At 42.7% G+C, this 16353-nt stretch overlaps 1 protein-coding gene across 23 annotated transcripts in view; it reads left to right on the top strand.

Annotated features, from left to right (window-relative positions):
- Positions 1–16353, top strand: part of RBFOX2 (RNA binding fox-1 homolog 2) — a 299196-nt gene that overhangs the window by 132049 nt on the left and 150794 nt on the right. The window contains exon 1 of one of the 23 annotated variants that reach the window (XM_055396673.2): positions 1625–1820. The exons of the other annotated variants lie outside the window; for them this stretch is intronic. Coding sequence (XP_055252648.1) covers positions 1806–1820 — 15 coding nt within the window. The 5' untranslated portion in view covers positions 1625–1805. Of the gene's footprint in view, positions 1–1624; positions 1821–16353 lie in introns of those variants that run through there. 23 annotated transcript variants of the gene reach the window in all.

Genomic DNA, 16353 nt, shown 5'->3' with positions numbered 1-16353 from the left:
ATACTTGCCCTGCCTCTCCAGGTTTAAACGAGTGGGAGTCTGAGGTGGGAGGAGGGACAAGGTATAAGCTCTCTTGAGAAAGGCACATGTTTAGTGTGGAAGAGAACAGGTGACTTCACTTCTACTCTGAGGGAAAAAGACATTCCACCACAGCAAACTAAGACAGAGCTCTCTCTGCAGCCGGAAGCATTATACAGGAAGGGGAAGGTGCTTAGTACCTGTGCTGGGCCCGCCTTGACTGTGAGACTCACAGACCGTACTTGGAGATTTTATGAACAGGAGAGAGCTGTTTCAACATGTGTGAGGGGAACAGAGCCCTGAGGCAGCTGAAAGGCGGAAGATCTCTTGTTTTTGTTTTATTTTGTTTTTCCTTTAAGGAGTTAAAGGAGTAAAATATTCCTCAAGGCATACAACCTTCTGAGAATGTATTGTGCACCTACTGTGTGCAAGGTACTGTGCAAAGATGCCATGGCTCAAAAGAGATGAACTGTACCCTGAAAAATGTGAATAAAGGGGGTAAGATTGGTAGGTACAGGTAAGTACCTGTGATAGTAACTGGCGGGGTTGGTGAATGCCACTTTACAAACACCAGGCTTTCAGAGGAGGAGATGTCACTTCCAGCTGGGATGGGTTTTGGATATGAACATGGAAAAATGGGGAGGGAATAAGGAAAGAGCATTGGCCTATTGTAGGCAAACCACCAGGACAGGTGACTGGATAGTACTTGTCATTCACCACTGAACATAATGGCCAAAAATATGCCTGGCATACAGGAGAAACTCAGTAAATATCTGAACTGAACTCAGAAATCATGGCCACCAGGGACATGGCAGACAGTTTACATGGTGTTATCACTAGATCTAAGCAACTCCAAAAGGAGTTTTATATCCGGTTTTTGCTTCAGGAAACAGAGGCCTCGACAGGTTAAATAACTTGCCCCAGGCCATGGTGACAGTAATTATAGACCAGATTTCAAGCCCAGGCTTTGTACCCTGCCCCATCCCCTTGCCTGGTAAAGAATCTGCAACAGGAGAGGCTCTCTTGATTTGAACTAGGACGGTAGTAATAAGATGAAAACCTTGTAAAGCTTATTTGAAAATATCCCCATGTTTTAAAATCTTCTAAGATTCAGAATTACGAGAATTACGACCGGCCGACTGACAGTTACTATAGGATTGCGGCGTAAGGCTGACCTGGCAGGGAGGGACGCAGGCTCTGAGCAGGCTCGGCCTCTGCGTGGGGCTCCAGAAGAACCGAGGCAGAGGGCAGCCTGGGCTCACGCCCCTTGATCTTGGAGGGTAGAGGTTTTCTGATTGCTCCATTCACATTTTAAAAAAACCGTCTTATTCTAGTTGTCTGGCTACTAGAAACCAGTGCCGGTAGTTTATTAGGAACCCCACCCTTCCCTGCCTTTTGCAGTAATCTTTGTGAGCGATGATTGTGTTTCTCAAAGTAGAATGACACAGAGAGAGTCCCTGAAGGCAGATACACAGAGAGTGTGCTTTACACTCGGGTTCAGACACACAGGGCTGGAACTCCCAGAGAGAGAGGGAGAGAGAGGGAGAGAGAGGGAGGGAGGGAGGGTGAGAGGGAGGAGAGAACAACAGAACAGTCAGCTGGAGAGGAGGGAGGAGGGGGGAGGAGACCGGTCGTTTTAGCTTTTTAAACTCAAGTGATTTTGGGGGGGTTCTCCCCACTCTGCACGTCAGCCCCCGATTCTGGCACCTCCTTTCCTCCAGTCCACTGAAGGGCCTTTCTGCAGTCCAAGATCAACTGGCCGCTGAGTTTGAGCAGCTGGGTCTGACATGATGTACCTCTGGGTGAGTACAGAGTGCTGCGGGTGAGGGCTTGCACTTGCACATATAAGGAGTGGAAAGCTGTGAGATTCTGCTCCCGCACGAATGGCCTTCCCCACGGAGCGCGCGCGGGCTGCCGCAGCCCCTTCTGCCCACAGGTGTGAAGGTTTTAAAACCTCGCAGGGATTGTGACATTGGCCTGCGCTTTTTTTTTTTTTTTGAATGTTGTTTACCTTGTTTGACTTAGGCACTGGGGCTGAGCTCCCAGTGCAGCGCCATCACCAGGGCTTGGGAGGTTTGGAGAAGGCACATGGGGCAGGAAAGTGAGCTGGTCACCCTAGGAGCAGCAGGTTTCTCAGCGGGCCACGGCCTGCCTGTGTCCTGTTTGGGAGACACTGACCTTGATAGCCAAAGCATCTCTTCAGATATTGAGAGCCAGTAGGTGGCATGATTCTTAATTAGGAATAAGCCTTTGAAAGTTTTTATCTAATAATTTTTATTGTCCTTCACAATAGAGATGTGAAGTAGGTCACTGTTGTTATTAAAATTTTATGAGGGAAATAATTAAGTCAAAAAGAGTGACTTGCCCATAGTTAGGAACCAAGTCTGTAGTGGCTCGAATAGTAATTCATAACCAAACGTTACAAAGCAGTTTCTATTTGCTAGGAACTTAGTACCACACATTATTTTAATTTGTTAACTCCCGTGTTGTACTTTGGGATGGAGGAAACCACACTGGAATTAGAGAGACTTTTAAATTATGAAATGTGATAACTTTTAGGAGAATGACCGGGAAAATAATACAGGGGGAAAAGTCCTGCTGTTAGTTGTGAAAACAAGAGCATCCATAATCCCTTGCAAAGATGGCGGTGTCTTCTCTTGAGGAGACAGTTGTGTGTTGCTAAGGGAGCCTCCTAGATGTGATGCCCTTGGCTACTGGCCAGCTTTTGAAAGTTTCCCTTTGCCCTTTGCCCTTCAGCCTAGATGTCTGGAATTGCAGAAACCTACTTGGCTCAGGCAGACGAAATTATAAATATCAGACAGCAGAATCTTAACTAGGTTTATGGTGATGGAGCTTGATCAGAAAGGGGTGTGTGTGTGTGTGTGTGCGCGCGCACGCGCGCACGCACGTGCGTGCATGTGTGCATGTATGTAAGGATTGCTTTTCCTGCTTTCCCCTTCATATTTGAATATGACCTTAAAATCTTATTTCCTCCCCTCTGTTGATTTATTTTTGTGGTATTTTGAAGAAGTCAAAAAACTTTTCTGACACACTTACTTCCTTGAAGTAGTTTTCATCTCTGTGAACGAAGAGTCTGTGTCCAGGGTCTTTGCAGCCTTGTTAGTGGGACTGATGGCTATCTGTTGGCCAGAGGATTGGTTATTATGTCTTTCGATTTGTTTGGAAGAGGAATTATGAAAGGAAGCAAGTTGAATTAGTCTCATTTCCACTCAGTTCATGTTTGATGAAAGCAGACAGTGACAGTCTCCTCAATTATTTCCTTTGTGCTTATATTACCCTTATTTGTAAATTTGTCTCAATCCCCTTTATTTAGCCCCAGAACAGGACTTTGCATCCATAATACCACATGCGAGGCTGAGTTACACGTACACCAAGATAACCGTTCCCTTCTACCCCAGGAGCAGCCAGGAGGGACTTGGGATCCCCCGATCACTTGGTCTGTGTGCACTCTAGTTTGCCACTTTGGCCATAAAAATACTACCATTTTCTGTGTGTGCCATGATGCCTGAAGATGGGATGGCACTGTGTAGAGGGCGAAGCGTGCCAGCTCTGTTCATGGTCACATGTGCCTCACACACTTGCCCTGTGCCTCACTCGCTTGCCAGATTCCAGGAAAATGTCCAGGAGGAGCCATAGCTGCGTGACATCCAGGTCCTTTCCTTAGAAAAGGAACCCCAGGGGGTCAAGCAATTAGTGGGAGGCCCTGAGGGGCTGCTGCAGAGAAAACTTACTGGACGAGGAACGGGGGGTGGGGGGGGTCATAATTTTGTCCAGGCCAGCATCCAGCTACGGGATACTGGACAGTCATTGAAGTCTTCTTACCTCAGTCCACATCTATAAGATATCCCTTCTAATTCTAAAGAATTAGATATTTTATAGATGTTCCAGGAAGGCACTCCGTTATGCAAGAAAGTTGAGAGTCTGGAAAGCATGAGAGAGATATGAAACATGTCACCCTCATCACCTGCCTGGTTTGGTACCAGCAGTGGCTTAAAGGCACTGTTCTAAGCATTCTAGAAAAATTGCCACACTGTGTTTGGTTGTCAGTACCTCTGAGGGGTGTGAACATTCTTAGAACATGTAAAGCTGAAGAGTAATGGGGAAAGCTCATCCTAGCATTTTGGGTTGTGCAATTGGACACCGCTCATTAATTTGCTCCTGTTCATCTAAAACTCTGAGATAGAACTGTCTTCTGCTCTATAAATGTCTTTTTGTCAGATCTCCTCCCCACCTTCCTGTCAGCCACCCTTCTTTATAGTGAAATTGCTATCATTGGGGGCAGCATGATATGGCACAAAGAATACAGCTTTTAAAGACATTCAGTTCAGTCAGTCAGTTCAATTGCTCAGTCATGTCCGACTCTTTGCGAACCCATGAATCACAGCACACCAGGCCTCCCTGTCCATCACCCAACTCCTGGAGTTCACTCAAACTCATGTCCATCGAGTCGGTGATGCCATCCAGCCATCTCATTCTCTGTCGTCCCCTTCTCCTCCTGCCCCCAATCCCTCCCAGCATCAGAGTCTTTTCCAGTGAGTCAGCTGTTCGCATGAGGTGGCCAAAGTATTGGAGTTTCAGCTTCAGCACCAGTCCTTCCAATGAACACCCAGGACTGATCTCCTTTAGAATGGACTGGTTGGATCTCCTTGCAGTCCAAGGGACTGTCAGGAGTCTTCTCCTAGTAAAGTCTTTAAAGAGTTTAAAGACTTTACTAGGTCTAAATTCCACCTCTTACTCCCAGTTGTATGACCATGAACAAGTACTTAAGATCTCTGAACCTCAATTTCTTCATTTGTCCCATAGGGAAAATAATGCCCGTCATACAGGGTTACAGTAAAGATTTGAGATAAGCTACGAAATGTGCCTCACATGATGTATGGCACAGAGTAGCTGCTCAGTAAATAGCCAGTGTAAGCTGGGTTTTTTGCTTTGAACATTCAGCAGACCACTCCTTACTCCAGAGCATTTTCTATAACATTTAAAGGATGCCTTTGAATGCATACAGGGAGAACTTTGATAAACACAAATTAGTTTTATGTTAATATCTCCCATTAATCAGTTTTGTTTTTTTTTAAGTAATTGCAACTAGAAAACTCTCCTCAAAGAGAGTTTGATTTATTTATTTGATTTATATCCGGAGTTTGCCTCCCTGTTACTTTTTCCAAACTTGTTTTTGAAAGGGTGCAGTACTGCTGGGCACTTACTGTGTCATTTATTCTCCCCATCTCCTCTTCAGTGTCCAAAACAGGGAGGCAGCAGAGAGTAGGGGGCAGAAGCAGGGGAGAGGGAGGGAGACACATGATTCCTGGGCTGAGCGAGCTTACTTGTTTAATAATTATACAATTTAAGTCCAGGGAAACAAAATTATAGACCACTTATTTAAATTCCCAGAAGTCAGGATATAGTCTCCCTGTCTGAGATGATCTTAGCTAGACTGGTCTCAGACTCTCTTACTCATATTCTGTGTGGATGAACTTCTGGATTTCATTTTGAACTATTGCTTTGTCATAGTTCAGTCCTATCATCTCAATAAATCAGTTCAGCCAGCATATAATGATTATGCTTTTAGGGGGGCAGAGGACTATGTTACTAGCTGTTACAAATACAAAGATGATTAAAGAGTCTCATGCCCTTAAAGAACTTATAACACAGTGGTAGTCAATGTGTGTACACAGATAATGATTTTTGCATGGTGCTGTTCAATGAAGAAAGTACTTTTATATGTCATCTTATTTCATCGTCACAGCAGTACTCAGGGCCCAGAATCATATCTCTATTGTACAGAAGAGGAAAGAGACCAAGAAAGAGTACATGACAGTTAGTAAGTGGCAAGGCTGGAAACTCAATTTCATGATTTTTTTTTAATTCTATTTTATTGGAAGGGAGAAGCTAACTTTTTATTTTTGAGAAACTAACTTTTATCTTGTTTAAACTCTTTTTTTGAGTAATAACATATATAGTAGGCATATACCTCACTTAGTCCTCCACTCATGTGAGAATTAGCTGTTATCTTCATTTTACAAAGGAGGAAGTAGAAATTTCAGTAACTTGTGAAAGTCACACAGTTTAGAATTGGCAGAGGTAGGACTTGAACCCTGGTCTGTCTGGCCTCAACGCTTCCTACACCGCAAGTACCATCTTCTTTTATTTGTTCAGTCGGTTCAGTTCAGTCACGCAATCATGTCTGACTCTTTGCAACCCCATGGACTGCAGCACGCCAGGCTTCCCTGTCCATCACCAACTCCCCAGTGATGCCATCCAAGCATCTCATCCTCTGTTGTCCCCTTCTCCTCCTGCCTTCAATCTTTCCCAGCATCAGGGTCTTTTCCAATGAGTCAGTTCTTCTCATGAGGTGGCCAGAGTATTGGAGTTTCAGCTTTAGCATCAGTCTTTCCAATGAATATTCAGGACTGATTTCCTTTCGGATGGACTGGTTGGATCTTCTTGCAGTCCAAGGGACTTGCAAGAGTCTTCTTCAACACCATAGTTCAAAAGCATCAATTCTTTGGCGCTCAGCTTTCTTTATAGTCCTACTCACACATCCATACATGACTACTGGAAAAACCAAAGCTTTGACTAGACGGACCTTTTTTGGCAAAGTATTGCTTTTTAATATGTTGTCTATGTCGGTCATAGCTTTTCTTCCAAGGAGTAAGCATCTTTTAATTCCATGACTGCAGTCACCATCTGCAGTGATTTTGGAGCCCAAGAAAAGAAAGTCTGACACTGTTTCAAAAAAAGTCTGACACTGTTTGTTCAGTAGTGTCCAGTTTATCACTGCTGCCCTTCAGCCTGATACAGGCTGGAGAAGGGAAATGAAAATAAGGTAGCCTGAATTCTGTTTCCATTTCCATTAACTGCTTGAGACAAGTTATTAATTGTATGTATCTTGATTTTCCAGGTTGTGAGAAGGATATGATAGATCTTGAGAACATTAATGGAGTAATCTTAGAAGAGCACATGTAGCCATTTTAGAAACAAACTAGTCAGTGAGTGAAAGTTTTATCATACAACAGAGAAATAGTAGCACCATTTGTCAGTGTGTAACCTTCCAACATGTATGGATGTGAGAGTTGGACTGTGAAGAAAGCTGATCCCTGAAGAATTGATGCTTTTGAACTGTGGTGTTGGAGAAGACTCTTGAGAGTCCCTTGAACTGCAAGGAGATCCAACCAGTCCATTCTAAAGGAGATCCATCCTGGGTGTTCATTGGAAGGACTGATGCTAAAGCTGAAACTCCAATACTTTGGCCACCTCATGCGACGAGTTGACTCACTGGAAAAGACTCTGATGCTGGGAAAGGTTGGGGGAGGGAGGAGAAGGGGACGACCGAGAATGAGATGGCTGGATGGCATCACCAACTCTGTGGACATGAGTTTGAGTGAACTCCGGGAGTTGGTGATGGACAGGTAGGCCTGGCGTGCTGTGATTCATGGGGTCGCGGAGAGTCGGACATGACTGAGCGACTGAACTGAACCTTCCAATATTGGTTTTCTAATCTTTAAAATGGGACAACTAATACCTAACAGATTATTGAAATAATCTATTTTGGGGAGCTATTTTGTACTAAGCAAATATAAGATAATGATAATAATAGCAGCAGCAATTCAGGTTGTTACTCAGGTTGTAGTCAGGCTAATATTTAAATGCTCACTTTTTAATCTCTATTTTGCCACTCTAATTGGTTTACACATTGAGAAAACTAAACTTAGTAAATTGAGTTATCACAAAATGTAGACATAGTTCAGTTCAGTTAACATTGGAGGCCAGATACTGTGAATAGATGCTTGGCAGTGAAAAGTCACTAAACGATTTTAAATAGGGTTGGGAATAGGTTGAAGTGGAGTTTATAATTAGATTTGATTTTTAGAATGATACCTACACAGGTTAGAGAGGGATAGGCGTGTAGGGAGAGGTTAGGTGATGGCTGAGGAATAGTTCAAGGAGCAGAGAGTGGCAGTGGTAGCACGTGCTAGGGAAAGCGGACTTCCTGAAAGAGATGCCCCAGGTATAGTCAGCAGGCTGGCGTCATGGTGTGGGAGAGGGCCAAGTGTGCTTGGAGATGCAGGGTCTCATGAGTTTGATTTCTGGATTTAGTACTTTTAGGTAACTTTGAGATGTTCAAGGGGAAATAGTTGGCTATCCAGGTCTGGAAATACAAGGGAAAAATAGAGGCTTAAACTATAAATTTGTGAGGAATCTTCGTGAAGTAGTAATTGAAGATGTGGGAATGTTTGATGATGTGGAGACTCAGTGGCTGAAGACGACACTGGCCTAAGGAGTAGAGCAAGAAGAGAAGTTGATGCCTGGTAGAGGAGATGAGCCTGCAGAGGAGGCCAGGAGCCAGATTCCAGAGAGCTTGTTCTTCAGAAGGAAAACCAGGACATTAGGAAACTAAGATAAAACAGTGGCAGGAAGAGAGACTGAAATATGTCCGTGGGCTTAGCGACATGGAGGTCATTGTTGACCTTTGCAGGAGTTCTTTTGATGGACTAATGAGGGCAGAAGCCTGGGAATGGAGTCAGTTCAGGAGTTCATGGTGGGGGATTGAAGGGATGGGAGAAGGAAATGGAGAGAGAAATACTGTAGACAATTGTTGGAAAAACTTGACTGACTTAAAGGAATATAGAGGAAGCTTGAAGAGTATGTGGGGTAGGGAAAAGTTTTATGTTCTATTTTAAATAAAAGAGACCTGGTCATGTTTAAAAGCTGACTGAACAAATTCATTTGAGAAGGAAAAGTGGAGTATATGGGAGGAGAAAGGATTGCGCTTATGCTTTAAGAAGATGGAATTAGATTTAGGAGTAGGGAGAACTCTTCTATTTAACAAGAGACAAAGCAGATAAAGGACAGAAGAGCCTGCAGCGTCTAGGAGTTTAGAAGAGACTTTACAGAGAAGGAGATAGACAGGCAGAGTAACTGAGGAGTGGAAAGGGTCATTGCTTTCTCTCAAAGGGATAGGTTGGTAAAACAGTTTTGGGATCTCAGAAATATGTTTGGGAACCATATATAATTGTACGTGTGAGATGAGTGAGATAGTGATGGATGAAAAATTAAAATTTTAGAGGCTAGGATATGTACTGTATGTCAAGTGGAAAAGTAACAGAGAACTTTATAACATAACTAAAAGTATGCGTTCACTGAATATATATATATATAGACAAAGACCTAATGAGAAGATAGGCAGTATGGATTCTTGGTTTGTTTGCATACAAATTTCAATTAAGTTCTTTCTAAAAGCTAAAGTTACAAAAAAAATTTAGAAGCTGGATTATCTGAACAGTTTAAGATGTTTTTTTATTCTAATAGAAGCTGTTGGTGGATTTTAGGCAGGATCAAGTATGATCAGATTTGTATATAGAGAGATAACAAGAGGCTTCTATTATTGTTGCAGAATTTATGTTTACACTTTGAATGAAATTGGTTTGATGTACATTTTAAAAGCCCAGGAAACTGTAAGGAACTAATTAAAGGATTATATTAATGAGACTCGAGCAGTTAACGCATTTATTGATGACTGCTGTATGTTGATCACTTTCTAAGAGGTGAGAAGAGAGCATGACAAAGTTCTTTCCCAGGGAGTCTGTGTTTTTAAACTGGAAAAAGAACGTTGTAAACATGTAAGCAAACAAGATAGATTCTGGAGTTAATATGTGCTACAGAGAAAAGGTAATTCGACCCTGAAAGTTTTATCTAGAATGAGAAAGGCCTGAGTGATAAGAGACACCAACCTGTCTCACTATGGGAGGAAAGCTTTATAAGCGGAAGGAATAGTAAATCCAGAGTTCTCAGATGGGATGAGTTTGGGGCTTTTAAAGGACAGAAAGGGGGGATGTGGTTGGAGTGTAGAGAACAAAATGCATGGAGGAAGATAAGACTGGACTGGTAGGTGAGGGCCGGACCATTTCCCATGGTAGAGATTAGAATTTTGTTCTGGTTAAAGTGGGAAGGTATTGGGAGATTTTCAGCAGAAGAGTTGATTTTCTGTAGGAAAAGTGATAAGGGAGATCAAGAAGTGAGAGGTGATGGCTTAGACTTGGGACGGCAATTTGATAAGATTAAAGATGGTTTGGGTATGGGTTAGATGTAAGAGGAATCTGGGTTATTCAACTTTGGGGTTGAAGGAATTAGGATGGAAGGGGCTTATCCTTGTAACAATGGAGAGTACACAGAAGAAAAAACAAAACAATATTTATGGTTTGGTCTTGTTTAGTCTGAAATGTGTAGTAGATATCCAAGTGGAGAAATTCAGTGGCAATTTGATATGGTCTGGAGCTCAGAAGAGAGATGTGAGTTGAAAGCGTAAGGTCAAAATTTATCAGCGCGTATTTAAAGCCTTGGGAGAAAATGTAAATGGAGAATAGGCTGAGGCTGAAGCCCTGAGGAGGTCACTAGAGGTCAGAGAATACTGGAAATTGGGTAAGGTGGTGGGGAAAAAAGGCAAGTATGTGACACCACAGACTCTGGGGAGGGCTTGTTGGGTTTGGATTCATTTCAGTTCAGTCCCTCAGTCATGTCCGACTCTTTGCGACCCCATGAATCACAGCACACCAGGCCTCCCTGTCCATCACCAACTCCCAGAGTTCACTCAAACTCATTTCCCATCGAGTCGGTGATGCCATCCAGCCATCTCATCCTCTGTTGTCCCCTTCTCTTCCTGCCTCCAATCCTTCCCAGCATCAGGGTCTTCTCCAATGAGTCAACTCTTCGCATGAGGTGGCCAAAGTATTGGAGTTTCAGCTTCAGCATCAGTCCTTCCAATGAATACCCAGGACTGATCTCCTTTAGGATGGACTGGTTGGATCTCCTTGCAGTCCAAGGGAGATTCTCAAGAGTCTTCTCCAACACCACAGTTCAAAAGCATCGATTCTTCGGCACGCAGCTTTCTTTATATTCCAACTCTCACATCCATATATGACCACTGGAAAAACCATAGCCTTGGCTAGACCAACCTTTGTGGACAAAGTGATGTCTCTGCTTTTTAATATGCAGTCAAGGTTGGTCATAACTTTCCTTCCAAGGAGTAAACATTTTTAAATTTCATGGCTGCAATCACCATCTGCAGTGATTTTGGAGCCCAGAAAAATAAAGTCAGCCACTGTGTCCAGTTTCCCCATCTATTAGCCATGAAGTGATGGGACCAGATGCCATGATCTTAGTTTTCTGAATGTTGAGCTTTAAGCCAACTTTTTCACTCTCCTCTTTTACTTTCATCAAGAGGCTCTTTAGTTCTTCTTCACTTTCTGCCATAAGGGTGGTATCATCTGCATATCTGAGGTTATTGATATTTCTGCTGGCAATCTTGATTCCAGCTTGTGCTTCCTCCAGCCCAGCGTTTCTCATGTATAGTTGTAGGGTGGAACAAAGAATTGGGGCAGCTTTTTCATGTGTGTTCAAGGGACCGTTTTGAAAAGATAGGTGATGTGAAGGCATATCTTATGTCAGTAGGAAAGATCAAGTAGGGGAAAATGGAGAGTGCTGAAAAGAAAAAGAAAGAGGCTGATTGCAGGAACAAAGTCTTTTATAACCCGCACATGGAAGAGGAATTGGCCAGAAGCAGGTTTTTTCTTCTTAATATGAAGGAGGGATGAGTGTATGGGTTTAGAGCCAGGTAGGCTGGTGGCATTAGCTTCAGGCAGAAGAGAGAGTTTTCTGTGCATGTCTGCTTTCTTTCTAACATGTAAGATGAGCATAGCTGAAAGTGTTAGAGCAGGGAGTGGAGAAGTGTTGCTGGTTTGAGGAGAGAGGGCAGGGTGCTTAAAATCTGTGGTCATAAACTTGAGTTAGTGGTGGCAATCTTTTAGATGCAAGAGAGGATTAAGTAAACAGTTGGACTTAACCAGGAATTGAGATTTTACTAGGTAAGTTAGACTAAGGAAAAGGGGGCACGGGAGTTAAGACGTTTTGAAAAAGATTATGTATAGTGTTGGACCCTAGAATCTAAACTGGCTTGAGAGGGAATTAAGAACATGAGGAAGAGAAGAGTAGGAGTGGTGAAAAAGTGGTAGGATCGACTCGCAGATTAGAGATCCGAAGGAGGCTGGAGAAATGCTGGTGTGAGAAAACTCATAGGTGTGGTATGAGAGGAGAAGGCTTGAAACGCTTGAGATGTTGACACAGTTATTGGTAATGACATGGCAGTTCTGGGATATGGTGTGAGGTCAGTGGCTTCAGTGAAGTTGTGGAAAAAATACACATTAGGACAATAACAGCAACAGCTCGGAGGCCAGAGTAGTTAATGAATAATCTTTGTGGATTTTGAGGTCATCAAGAATTATAAAAGTATTAAAGGAGATGAAGAGACGGAGCCCCGTGCTAAGACTTGAGGAGATGGGTGGGCGATACCTGTTTCAGAGGGTCTGCAGTTTGGACAGAGAGTGGAAGTAGTCTTGGGAAGAAGGTAGGAAGATACCTGTGAGGTTCAGCACTAGATGGCAGTGCAGAGGATGGAGGATGTTTGCCCGGCCTGAGGAAAGGAAAGCTTCTACTGAAGAAGCAGCAGTGTTCTCGCAAGCAGTCAGGCTTCCTTTGGAGCAGAAGGGTGACAGGAACATCGTAGAGAAGAGTTTACTCACTCATGACCATGAGGGCTTGGGAGGGCAGGGAGGGCAGGAGTGGGGATCAGAGAAGTGGCTGTGCAGGGTCGCACAGGGTGAGCCATCTGGAAGGCTGGGGCTTCTCAGGATGGTCGAGGTGAGTGAGGATGTGAGCCAGGATGGAATCGTTCCAGAAATCTTGTGGAAAAACAGGGTAATTACTTAAACCTTTAAGCCAGAGCAGGAATTCTCAAACTTTATGGTGCATCAGAATGCCCAGATTGCTGGGCCCACTTCCAGAGTTTTAGATTGCTGAGATCTGAGCGGACCCGGGAGTTTACATTTCTAATAAATTCCCAGGTGATGCTGCTGCTGCTGCTGGGCCAGAGGCCACTCTTTGAGAACCACTGGTCCAGAGAATCTCGTTGTGGGTAAGTCAGCCAGCAGATTGCAGCTCCAGATGTTATGTGGCCTGGTGATAGCAGAGCTGTGTCAGGCCTCTTTTTGACTTTGGCAGTTAAAGGACAAAGTGGGTCTGTGATCATTTCTTTTGAGGGATAGTAATTTATCCCTCAAAATAGGTGGTGCAGTTTGATTATTAGTGAACATTTATTGAATATCTGTTTTATGCAGCAAAATGAGGATACTGAGAGTTATACAGTATTTTCTTTCTCAAGGATAATGGGACAAAATAGGGACAGAGAAGTTAATTGATAAACAACCATATGTTGTAGCAAAGACGACATGCCCACTGGTAGGTGGTTTGGGCAGTTGTCAACAGGAGCTTGAAAAATTAATCATTGAAGATGGAATTGATAGGGGAAGGTTTCTTGAAGGAGATGTGATTTAAGCTAGATTCTGGGAGAACTAAATAAATACAAGAGATGGAGAACTGGCATAAGCAGACCTATGGTGTCGAGAATGACCAGAAAGCCTTACAGCTAGGTACTCCTGAGTCCCAGTGCTTTCATGCTGCCAGTCTGAGTGTGCTCAGTTTTCAGTCATGTCCAACTCATTGCGACACCATAGACTGTAGCCTGCCGGGATCCTCTGTCCATGGAATTTTCCAGGCAAGAAGTATTATTGTAAAAATTATCTAACTAGCCTCCCTGCTTCTCCTCTTCTTCTTCAACCCCTTCTCTGAAGTCTGTTCTCAACATAGCGACCAGAGTGATCCTTTCATATGTCACATTATATTGCTCCTCTGGTGAAACTCTCCAGAGGCTTCATATCTCACTCAGCATAAAAGTCAAGTGCCCTGCACTGGTCTGTAAAGCCCTATATGACTTGTTCCCTTGGCTATCTTTGACCTCCTGTTTTTTTGTACTCCTGCCTATTCTTTGAACATTTCAAACAACACCGTTGCCCCCGGGCCTTAGGTTTTGCCCACTGGCTTGCTCTTTCTGCAGGTATCTGCTTGACTTCTTATTTATATGAAATCTCTACTCAGTGGTTACCTTATCAGGAGCATCCTAGATAAATAGTAATTCCCTACTCCCTTGTCCAACATTTCCCATTCCCTTTCCTGGTCTTTGTTTTTCTCCCGGGCACCTACCACCAACTGACTTGCTGTGTCTGTTTATTGCTTTTCTCCTCCAGCCAGAATGTAAACTCCATGAAGGCACTGGTGTGTCCTCTGTGCCTGTGTAGAGTAGGCACTGGCCAGACATTGTGTAGTGAAAAGAAAGGAAGAAAGAAAGTTTGGGGAATAGTGAAAGGTCCAGTATTACTGGAGAGACAGGAAGGAAAGAAATGGCTTGATGGTAACCTGGCAGATCTTGAATAGTAGATCACTATTCTATAGAAAATAAGAAATTCTGAAATTTTTCAGTACAGTAGTATTTAACCTTCTCAAGAGTGCTTTGCTGTTAAGATTCTGTGGATAGAATAGTTTGGAGAGGGACTAGAAGCAGGAAGATCAGTTACTATTGGGCACTTGTTGGGTAGCAACTATAGGGTTGTACAGGTCTGAAGTAAAAGGCCTTAGGATCAGGGTTTGGAAGTGAGAATACCATGTTTAGATAGAGATGATGGCCGGATGCGAGAAAGCTGAGAGAAGTGCTTCCAGTTATATAAGAAAGTTGCCTATCTTAGTATGTATGTTTCAATGCTGTTTGTCTTAAATGTGGCATTTAATCTCAAGCAGGTGTCCTTTATTATTTTTCAAACCATAACGTGGAAATTTGTTGTTGTAAAATTTATAAATTAGGGGATAAAACGTTGAAACCATTTAAGCAAACATTCATTTTTTAAAGATTTTAATTGTATACTTGAAGGGGTAGAAAATCAATGTGGTAAAACACACCTACTGGCTTAGGAATGGGAATGGGGAGGGGAGGGAAGCGGAGCCTGTAACTCCCAAGACGCATTTTCTTTCACTTCTTCTTGCAATGAAGAAATTACATGTTAGGAGTTGTGCCACCTTTCCTCATTTTGGTTCTAGAAGTATGTGCTGTTTTTAATAAAATTCCTGAGCTGGTTTTAAGCACTGCGTTCTTATTCCTTCTCTGAAGGTAAGCTTGTGGCTCCTCTTCCCAAACGCTTTTTCAGCATTCTTTATTATTAATGATATTGAATGAAATAACATACAGTATCTGTAATATAAGACCTGCATAGAATGGACACTCCACATACATTAATTGAAAGAGTAATCAGATATTCTTAGTATAATGAACAATTTGTGTAGTACAGTGTCCAACTTAATTCATATCTGTAGGGTCTGTGCTGTCTTATTTGCATGTTAGCTCATATGGTGTTTTATTTGCTTATTTGGATTTAGACCATTAATTTAGAGGTTAAGAAATCAAAAGCTGACTTTCAGTACTTAAAATAAGTGTCAGTTATTTTTCCTGACTGTGAAATGAACACTTAATCACCGGCCGTCTCAGCCAGATCACCATATCCGTGAAAATCAAAGCTAATCAAGTGTAGCTCCATTGTCTGTCACATCACATGCTGGCAGCGGTTCTGCTCTTGCTCAGTTGTTACTGCTGCTGTGTCATTAGAACACGTGATACGATCTTCATGCTCTTGTGTCTCATCTGTAAAATGGGAATGATGTCACTCCCCAGTGTTAATGCTGAATGCTGTATTCCTCATATAAACTGACATCTAAATAAAAGCATCTAAATCATTCTTAATGATTTATTTCTTCTGCTTATTTTGTACTTTTGTTTGCCAATTAGAGAAAAGGTGGTATGGTATTTTTTGATTAAGACTGGCATTACAATTTAAAAGCAGATGCCAGAATTAGGGCAGGGGGTTGGGGGAGAGGGACAAACCTCCACCCTTGTGCTGTTGTGTGTAGATTCCCCTCTGCTCTGTTTTATTAATTCTGGATCTTTCTTTTTATCGTTTTGTCTTCTTGTTTGTTTTTATTAAATTTATTAAAAATAAGTTTCTTGGGCTCATTGAAAGTCAAAATCATGTTTTTGCATGTTTTTCTGGCACCGGGTGCTTGCAGATTACATCTAATACCAGGGAAATTCTCAAGGTGGTTTAAGACAGTTAGGATTGGAAGAGAGAGTGGAACAGAAATTCCCAAGTGCAACGTGTTTATGAAGTCAGGTCCTTTTTCAACTCTTGTCTTACTTTATGATCCTTTTTTCACATTGTGATATGGAAGCCAAAGTCAAACCCCGTAGTTTTGTTTCAGAGTCAATACTGTTAATCAGCCTGCTACCATGCTTTCCATCTCATCTCTGATACACAGCCTCTAAGATAATCCCCATGATTCCTGCCTCTTGGTATTCACCCCCTTACACAATCTCTTGCCTTT

The sequence above is a fragment of the Moschus berezovskii genome, chromosome 6 (genome assembly GCF_049115385.1).
Source record: "Moschus berezovskii isolate FMDL1 chromosome 6, NW_MosBer_1.0, whole genome shotgun sequence".
NCBI lineage: Eukaryota > Metazoa > Chordata > Mammalia > Artiodactyla > Moschidae > Moschus > Moschus berezovskii.
The sequence above is the reverse complement of the archived record's forward strand: the minus strand, read 5'-3'. Positions and strand labels throughout refer to the sequence as shown.